Genomic DNA, 10,511 nt, shown 5'->3' with positions numbered 1-10,511 from the left:
GCGAGACAGAGTGGGAGAGACAAGACTCGAGAGAATATTTGCATTAAGTGCTTGAACGTACCTTGAGGTGATCATTAATGAGTAAGCGCTTTCACTTAGTACACATCAAATTTTACCCCTTTTTTTCCATAAATTTTGAATTTAATCCCATTGTTTCAAACGCCTAAACCACCCATTTTCTCAACCCCAAAAACCATATACTATATAGTGGCAAAAGCGGTCCACCTATACATGCTTTCACCCGTAACTGATTTCATCTTTGAGTGCATTTGTTGCCGTTTTGGCACACCTTTGGAGATTCTCTCCAATAGGGGACCGATATTTTGAGCTGATTTAGTCGGGCGATTGATGAGCGAGTTGAAAATCAAGCGAAGGCACTCAACGCCATACTATCCTCAATGCAATGGTCTTGTGGAGAAGGTAAACGGTATTATATGTAAAATCATCACTAAGCAAGTGCATTTACATCCTAAGGCATGGGACAAACACTTAGATACAACACTTTGGGCTTATAGAACATCCTTTAAAACATCCTTGGGGTATACACCCTTTCACTTGGTTTACGGGCAAGAGACACTACTACCTATAGAAGTGGAGCTAGCAAGCCTCCGAGTTCTAAAGGCACATCAAGAAGATAGTCAAGAGAAGCAAGTGGAGAGAAGAATCATTGATTTGGAGAGGGTAGGGCTAGATCGAGAGTCAGCAGTGAAATACTATGCGGCTCAGGCAGAGAAGAAGCGAAGGAAGTTCAATCGCAAACTTGTCAAGAAAGACATCAAGGAAGGATCTTTAGTGCTCAGATACGACAATCGCTTTGATCGCAGAAAGGATGGTAAGTTCTTGCTTAAGTGGGAGGGACCTTTCGTAGTGATACAAAGGTTCTCAAATGGCAGTAACCAGCTAGGTGACTTAGATAGTAAAGTACATCAGACCCTAGTAAATGGTTGGTGATTGAAGGCCTACCACTGTCATCTTTCACAACCATATGTTAATGGGATCAATGGTAAGGTTGGTTCAGAGGAGAGCTCATCATATTTGAGCTCCGACTAAGATAACAACCATGTACATAGTTTTTTTTTTTTTTTAAGTTACCAGTTAGAGCGGATATTGACAATGCATGGGTATGTCTTTCAAGGGTCGAGGAGACCAATTTTTTGTCATGGGTGGATACAATCATTCATCCAAAAGGGCTAAAAAACAAACAGGATGCAACAGTCAAAGGGCAGCTACATGGCAAAGGAAAGGGTCATGATAGAAGTCCAAGATATAACATTCGTATATCAAAGGATCTCATCTACTGTTCAATTGCTTCAAGATTGCAGGTGTGTAATGCACTCCACAAAACACCATATTACAACACCTTCTATGGCTAGAGGCATAAAATACCTCTAGCTTTAGGGGGAGGGCTATATGATGCATGTTTTTTATGTCCCCTCTTAAAACCACAATTTTGGCATTACCATCAGCCAAAAGAAAGAAGCTCCTCTCGCCTAAGAAGGATCTAGTGCATGTATAACAATGTTGGGTGTTGTCACAAATTCATCTTGGTAATGATCATAATTAGCAAGATAAAAGTGGCTAAACCCTGTACAAACTCAAGAAATAAAAATAAAATAAGTTTTAGCAGTGGATCTATTACTAGGAAAATGTCCATTTTTGGCAAGGGATTCCGGCATGGTTTTGACACACGAATGAGCTTCATATGGGAAGGAGCCCTAAACAAAGTTGAAACCCATGGAAAAAGGGAACTTGAAGTTGGTTTCACCTATGGTATAAGTGAAACTTGAAGGGCCAAGTGGTGGGATCCACTACCTAGGTATTTCCTATTATGTAATTGCCATGTGTACATAATATCTACTAGTCTTACAAATAAGATGCCTTAGTGACATCGTGGGCCCATGGGGCCTCTTGAGGTGTCATCACACATGTGATGCATAATGAAGAAGTCCAAAAGGAGCATCATGCATGGTGGGTCACCTCACTTTTGGCTCATAAGGAAAAGAGGGAAATGCCAAGCCAATTTTCTTCATTTTTCTCCATTTTCTTGAGGTAAATGATTCCCCCACCCCCAAAAGGTCACCCAAGACCACCCTCCACGCCCTCCCCTTGGCCTCTATTAACAAAATTTGGGCAAAGCAAGTGGGGGCCCATATTGGAGCCATTTGTGGTGAAAAAAGTCTTTTTTTTTTGTCATATTCATCACCTAGTCTTTCCCCCTTTCACCATAGACACCTTCTTGCTCACACACACACTTAACATTATTCGAAATTCTATCATTTTCCACTCCTAATCAGCCCTCTCAAGCTTCCATGGCTGCACTTCATCTTCCTCCTCTTACTAGTGTGTGTATGCACTAGTTAATTACACACGCTATCACTAAAATCCTACATATATTGAGGATCCATTATGGATTTCTATTCTCTACTATAACCTCTACCTAATTCCATCAAAATCAACCACAAAAAACCTTAAAAAAACTCCATAGCTTCACCCCTCTCCACCCAATTCTCATTCATCCTCACACACATGTATCTATCCCTCTAAGTATGGCCCATTCCTCTCTCCTTTTCACCACAATTTGTGAGATAGGTGCTAGTCAGTCATTCCACAACCTCCAAAGAAGAAGGTGAATTGCTATAAATAATGAACAAGAATCAACCTCTCAAGTGGCAAGGTGAAACTTCAAGGTGAAGGCATCAAGAAGGTCAAGGTGGCGGCTCCCAGGGCATCCCAAGTTGTCCCCCAATTCAAGCCCTTAATTGTAATTTTCACTAATTGTAATGGGGTGGGAGAGGCTATATAAAGAGCCCCCCATCTGAGACCAAACACACTTGAGTCCCTCTCCATTATACCATGCCCTAATTAAGCTCTTTGTGCACCTCTAGGTTACCATCAATTTGGCAGGGTGATAGTGTTTACATTCCCATGATTGTAGCTAGCATGTTTGATTTGGGTGGATACTTTATGTGTGTAATCACTCCCTTGGTGGAGGTGGGAAGGTTTTCCATTTTATTTCCCCTTAATGAATGATTAATGCTCAAGTTTTTATTTTGTTGTGATGAATGCATTTACATTGGTGTGGGTGAGTGTAGCAAGTTTTGTTAAGGCTTGATCAAGACAATTCTAGTTATACGTGTTTCATCCTTCTCCCACATCCATCATTCAAGCACATTTATTCCCCACTTTCTCTTCTCTCTCCTTTCTCCCTTCTCCTTCCTCTCTCCGTCACCCTCATACGTATATTTGCTCCGCATGCATAATTGCAACCATTCGTACGATTAGCCAAGAGAGGTTTTGGAAATAGGCACCCCTTCAAACCTCTCACTGCAATAATTCATTCCTTGGATCCTTGTTGGTGGCTCTCTTCCTCTCTCTCTCTCTCTCTCTCTCTCTCTCTCCTTTAAGGTTGGTTGAAGGTATATGTAAGCACAACTCCTTCCATATGCTCAAGGTGATTCTCTTCCATAAAGATGTCATTCTCAACCATAGAGCGTCAACTCTACTATCTCTTGGTCGCGTCCTAGCCGCATAAAACGCTAGGTGGTGCCCCTTCAATACCCCCTCACCATGACGTATCCAAGTAGTACCTTGGTGTAGAGGCCACCGAGTGCACTTTGTGTGCTTCACATATCTAAGTATACTATGTTTTTTTTTAATCTCATCCTATTATTTATGTCAAGGGTAGCACATTCTTACTTTACCATTAGAAAGTACTATGGGAAAAAGAGTTGTTGGGCACGAGGAAAAGTGGGACACGTTTATAGCTATATAGCCCAAGAGCGTTCAAACTTAGACTTCCGCACAAAAAATTATACCAAAAAAACTCTTAGTAAACCCCAATCAAAAGGCTTATGCTCCCTTGGGAATTTACTAGCACACGCACACCCAAAGGACCATAGCACATAGGAGAAAAATCTTGTCAAAGCACGGATTTCCAGCACACGCCGACCAATGCATATGAAGACAAGGGCCTCCCCTTTCATAATTGAACGTGACAAACCCACACTTTCAACATCAATTCCACAATTCATAGATAGATGCCCTCCCAATCTGCCTGCACACAATTTGCCACTAGGTTGCCATAGACATAACCCTGCAGAGAACTAGTCATAACTTGAAGAGCACAACTCCAATTGGGGCACTTTAAATCTTGAGAGAAAGCTTAAAAAATGAATGGAAAGAAATTTGAAGATGAAAAAAGGCGAATCTACATGCCAATAAATGCAAAATTGATGCGAACAGAGAGTTGTCCTGACACGACTACACGTAGAGTAGGCAATGCGAGGCAAAAAACTACATCAAAAACCATAAAGAAGGCACAACGAGCTAAAACCTGAAAAATTTTGGAGTTTGGATTAAATTTTGTAATTTTGTACATGATTTTTAGTTATATACAAGTTTCACTTCCAAAAACTCACTCACGGGCACTTATAGTAGCTCGACAACTGGCGCTATGCTAGTGACTTGCCTTGCATGTACATGTGCTTTCTAAAGCAATCATAAAATCCCAAAAGAACATGTCCAAATACTCTCATGAAATTCTATCTCAAGCCCTTAAGTACAATTTTTACCAAAAACAGGGTTCTCAAAATATGCACAACAACGTCAATAGCTCCGTCTCTTTAACTTGGGGCAAAAAACATTGGTTCTTTCTTTCTACTATTTCATTATCATCTCACACCCTAGTCAGATCCTATATCTAGGGTAACTTCCAATATGGATATATTCTATGTATTTTTCATATTTTTCTTATATTTCTTTTTAATAGCTACAAAGAAGAAATCAAATCCTAGTGGGACACTAGCTTGCATGATTTTCAAAGATGCACTCATTTTAATAAATTATTAAGAGGATTCTTACAAACCTTTGTCCAGGAGCAATGTCATTCTTTCAAAATGCATGAGGTGTCCATTGGAATCAAGCGGAAGTCTAAGCTAAGGGGACCACAAGAAGACTTTTTCTACCAGAAAGATACCCTATTTTGCTGATTTTTTTATACAAGGTTTCAATCTGAGTTAGAAAAAGTATATAAAATGGGGGTCATAGCTTATGAGCTGAAATTTTTGTCCCTATTTTCTCTTTTATTTAAAGCCACAGTTGAGGAGGTCTGATCAAATGGTGGACCCCAGTCTACCTACATCATGCAATGACAACCCATTTTAGACTTTGTCAATTCATGTTCACACTGGCTCTTCTCTTTCTTGTGTAGCACTTGTGCCATGGACAACGTGTACCTGATGGTACCCCGTCTTCACATCGACTTTGCTAAAAACCTTAGCCGCATTGAGCTATTTGATGCGGGGCATCAAAAACTTATTCTTGACCATCATCTTATTTAATGCCCTGTAATCTACACACAAACAAGACAGCCCATCTTTCTTGCTGACAAATAAAATAGGAGCTACAAAGAGACTTACGCAGGGGTGAATGAACCCCTTATTGACCAGTTCATCAAACTGCGGCTGCAACTCCTTCGCTTGGGCCTTGTTCAATTGATACGGAGCCTTGCTAATGGCTGTGATCCATCCCTAAGACCCCCTAAGATCAATGCGATGATCCTCCGGACGTTCAAGTGGAGGGATCGACGGTAAATCATCCCTCAAAAACAAATGTAAGTACTTCTAAAATAATGCTACATACTTCGCTGGAATGGCATAGGCTTGTTCCACTGCGCTGGCATATATAAGTGCTCCTTGAGCTCTTTGTCAAAGCTTGCACTTAGCCTGCACATGAGAGACTAAAGGCAAGGAAGGAATGTCCACCTCGCCGTGAATAACCACGGGATCAATACCTTTAGGTGAAATTGTGAGTGCTAGAGCAAACCAATCCATGATGGGAGCGTGGTGACAAAACCACCTAAGGTCTAAAATCATGTCACAGCTAGTAAGTGGTACTACATCAAACTGACAACGAAAGGTTTTTCTTTGAACAGTGATAGGAACATTGAGACACTCGTGGGTGATACAAAGTGACATACCGACATCGAAACCACCAAGTGACATTAGTGGGACTAGAGTAGCTACCAAGCGTGCTCTTTTCATGTACCCCTTAGTGTGACACTTAAAACACCTTTCCTCCTTACTGTATGATTCCCTTTCCTCCACATTTAACCACCCCCAAAATATACCCTTGGCAGCCTTTTTGTCAGGAGTCAAGGTTGGCTCGTGAGCTTTGGCCTTCACTCAGCCTCCAAAGCCAATCATTTCTCCTTAGTGGTGGTCCATTGAGCCTCTCGTTCTCTGTCAAAGGTCATTTGCCAAGAATCTTGTTGTAGGATCATCTCCATCATGGACTACACAAAAGACTCCATGGGGGAGATTGTGATGTGAGGCGTAGATGAGAATACTGGGGATGGTTCTGGCAACAACTCAATCGGTGGAATCATCTCTCCTCTGATTCTTTGCTCTTCACCTTCATGAAAAGTATCCATTCCACTTTGGGTAATGACCATGCAGTGTGGGTACTGTGGTATTGTTAGTATTGAGGGTACTGCTGATATTTCAGCATTAGTACGCTGAAATTTGCAAGTTTGGGGCTAAAACTTCAGGTTCTTCTTGCTTAATTTTCTGGTTTGGAAGGTTTTTTCTCTTTACCCACTTCCTGCTCCTGTGGGTGCACCCCGTTGGAGGCCTTGTGCTCACACCAAGGTTGTTTTTCCCCACCTCACCGTGAGAAGCCTTATCAATGTGGCAAGGTCGCTCACAATGAGCTCAACTAAGAGGTGATGGGGAGGTACTTGGCTGGCCCTCCTTTTTTGCGTTTTCAAGCCGCTCTTCCAAAATGCAGATGAGTGCGACACCCTCATTTTTTGGGCTACCTGTCACTCAAAACAAAACAAAAAAAACACAAGGGAAAAAAAACTTAGAGAACCTTGTGTTTCCTTGAGTTATGTAGATGAAGCACAACCTAAGCTCTGATACCAATGTAAGGTGCAGCGGAATAATAAATAGGATTTTGGCTCAAGAGTAGCACTTCGCACAAACACAAGGGGTTCTTACTAGAGAATATAGTTATGTACTGTATGTGAGAGAAAGGGACTCGTGAGTGAAGGAATAGAGTGAGAGAAAGAGATAAGAGAGACGACATTGGATGGGGTCCCAAACCTCCCTCCAAGGGCCCCCCAACTCTGTTGCCAGAGTGGTATTTTCTTCTTGATTGCACTTGAATGACGTACAATGCTTGATGTTGATGTTGATTCTGAGTTATGGATGATGAGTAGCGATGATGAGTGGAACACACAAGCCTTGCATTTGTGCTAGAAACTCTAGCAAAAATGTAGGGTATGCGATGGTTTAGGGTTTAGGGGAGTTGTTTTGATGGTATGTGAGCATCTCATACAATGAGGCGATGCTATGCCTTTTTGCAATAGATAGGTGCCTATTGATAGAGTTCCAACAAGACATCTCCATAGACAAAAATGTTGCTTGAGAGGCAGTTTACTCTTCCAAAGTTTTTGAAGCGTGGATTTTCACCATTTGAGAGATTTTATTACCCTCCAAAGTGTATTTCTATGATCTCATATCCAAGGAGCAGGTAAGATAGCACGATAGATTCTTTTTGATGTTATTGATGCCAAGAAGAAAGGGTGAGATCCCGTATCCAAGAAGAAAGGGTGACATCCCAAAGAGTTACCATGCATCTTTCAATCGTTTACATTGTGAGATGGAATCGGTTCAAATGGAATCAATAAATTTTGTATTTTACTCCAAATTGACCAGTGATGCATACCAAGAGGAAATGTCCTCCATGCAATAGTGAATGACATGACATGACCATTTGCATCAAGCACATCCTCTATGTGTTTGATACCCATTTTCATCAATTTATATGCCTTTATGGGTTCCAAAACCGCCAATGGTTGCAAAAAAACAATAGACCAATATACACTTTCTTTGGATAAATAGTTCCCAAAGGCTGGAGGTCTTGGAGACCAATGTGTTTGTGAAATAACTTCTTTCCAATCACAAATCAGCATAGTAAAAAATGGGCAACCATTAATTTTACCTTCAAATCTTCCCATTACAACCTCGTTGATCCGTAATCCACTCTCCATAAGCTTTTGTTTTCATGGAGGTACACATGGCAGCTAATATATGCACCCATGGTTGGGACTGTTCAAAGAACGTAAGCAACAAAGTGGCTTTTCTTGCAAGTACATGATAATGGATGTTGAGGATATTCAATCCCCCATGAATTTTTGGTGTACAAACCAAAGCTACTTTAAGTAATTGTAAGGCCTTCCTTGAATGCATTTTCCATAGTAGTTCCATGGCCTACGACATGATAGCGAGGATGGCCGCTTTAGTTTAAGATACAAGTGGGAGATAGAACTGGATATATGCCATAACAATAGATTGAACAATTCTCAATCTAACATGAAGAGGCCACATAGACCATTTCCAGCAACACAATTTTGATCAAAGCTTATCCATGACCCTATCCATGACCCACTGAACTTGTTGCCTCATAGACATGTGACAATCTATTGAGTAACCCAAATGTCTGACAACTTCATCAGGCATAACATTTTGACCCGACCAAAGAAGACAATGTCAATCACAAATTGAGACAATGTATCCATTAAATAACAAAGGACCATCGGATTGCTCCTGAGCATAAAGAAAGAGTCATCAGCATATGCTTCCGTTAAGAAGGAGTCACTTCTCGGTATTTGCAACCCACACAAAGAAACACATCTAGAAGTTTATCCAAATATAAAAGTAATTGATGGGTCACAATAGCATAGAACAATGCACTAACTGGGCAACCTGGGTGAACAAAACAACCCAAAGTCCATGGTGATGTAACCTTGCCAATTATAATGCGAGGTCCCCATCCCATTACCATAACCTTTTGGCAATTGGAGGGTACTTGACAGGTCGCTAGGCCCTAATCGCTTGAGAAAACATAGTCAAGAAAGAATCGATTTCCAATGGATGGCCTCTCGTCACCAAGTAGCTTGAGTCTTAACCATTGTAGATGGTTCCTAGCCCTAGCTCGCAAGGAAAGCATGAACTTACACAAGAATTTTATACCTCCTTAATGAAAGTATTGGATCTAGGGAGGGTGCCATCGAGGAGAAGAAGCTATGGCATGCAGGTGCAGAGCAAGGAGGAGGTAACGAGCGAGAGAGAGAGAGAGAGAGAGAGAGTTGAGAAAATAAAAAGCTATGTATTTTCTTGTGTTATCTTTGTAAAAAGATCTTTACATATAGGAACCTTGCCATGCAAACTTCTTAAAAAAACGGAGTTTACCTGCATGCTCTAAGAGAAAATTTCTACGAGCACCAAAGGGCTTGAATAAACCCAACAATCCCCCCCTCAAGCCCGAACTAGATACACCACTCTCATGATATCAAGAGTTTTTGGTGTACTCGTCAACCGTGAGATTTAGGTTCTCTCACAACTAAGGGTTTTGGTACACCCATAACCTAGTGCTAATATTAAACTACCAACTAGTGGAGTTTTTGCTTCACTGCCAAACCTTTGGTTTAAAGTGTACCCAGTAACCTCATAATAAGTGTGACAAAAAATAGGACTTGAGAAAAAACTGTTTGGGAGGTCTTACCACTCATGTGTGGCAGTGTCTATAACAAATCTATGACGCTAAACTGATAAAAATAGTTTGTCAAATCTTGTACCACAATCTTGAAGCAGGCCTTCATGTGTTGGCAAACAATTGGAAGAGTCCTCAGTAGCTTCATTGCTAGTTGTATTCGATTAACAAGAAGAACCACTAAATTGACGTATATGGCATACATGTCCGAGAGAGGTGTTGTGTTTAAATTGATATGCAAAATACCCATGATATTCAAAGCATTTGGGTCCTTCAAGTTATCACCTTCAAGTGGTCAAAAATACCTTGAATCGATTTGTATATGTGTATTGACCATCTTCTTGTGACTACTTTGTCTATGTCGTTGCCAAGTATTGTCGATGTCGACTATCTAGACAGTGGGCATTTCAATATACACTTGCTGCTTATAAGCTTTATTGCAATAGCGTGTTAGAGTGCTATAAAGGATTATTGCCACCACCATTGATCGTGCTTTGAAAAAATACTTACTAGCTGCTCTGGATGGTGTTTCAAAATGCCCACAACACCTTTTAAAGCTTGCACTACATTCTTGCTCTCTAGCAATGTTTTAAGAGGTTCACCGAAGTAGCTGTGCAGCGTGTTGCGACACAATGAGAAGATCAAGCGTTTCAGAATGTGAACGTAGGAGGTTGTGCTTTCCGACCACCTCATGCATGACGTTTCAAGATGCTTAGTGCAGAGTGCTTTCTTCACTCGCTGTCAATAGGTCCTACGTCTTTAGATGTTGTCTTTTGCCTATGATAGAGCTCACCCGGGTCTGCGCCTTGCCCGCCCAGGAGCTACTTGAGAGAGAGCGTTTTGATATGCATGCAAATTTGCCTGCCTAGAGTGCCTGGGCTCTGCTACCAATTGAAAGTCCTGGAGCAAGGGAGGGTTCCATCGAGGAAAAGAATCCATGGCGTGCAGGTGCAGAG

The 10,511-nt window shown here is 41.2% G+C and overlaps 1 protein-coding gene across 1 annotated transcript; it reads left to right on the top strand.

Moving 5' to 3' along the window:
• The first annotated feature begins 348 nt into the window (after window positions 1-348).
• LOC147443467 (uncharacterized) lies at window positions 349-951 on the top strand. Its single transcript, XM_086529508.1, has one exon. It carries the CDS (start codon window positions 349-351, stop codon window positions 949-951), a length of 603 nt encoding a protein of 200 aa, XP_086385634.1.
• Window positions 952-10,511: the final 9,560 nt, after the last annotated feature.

The sequence above is a fragment of the Adiantum capillus-veneris genome, chromosome 14 (genome assembly GCF_014529385.1).
Source record: "Adiantum capillus-veneris isolate H3 chromosome 14, ASM1452938v2, whole genome shotgun sequence".
Taxonomy (NCBI): Eukaryota; Viridiplantae; Streptophyta; class Polypodiopsida; order Polypodiales; family Pteridaceae; genus Adiantum; species Adiantum capillus-veneris.
Note: the sequence above shows the minus strand (reverse complement) of the source record. Positions and strands in the feature narration are given on the sequence as shown.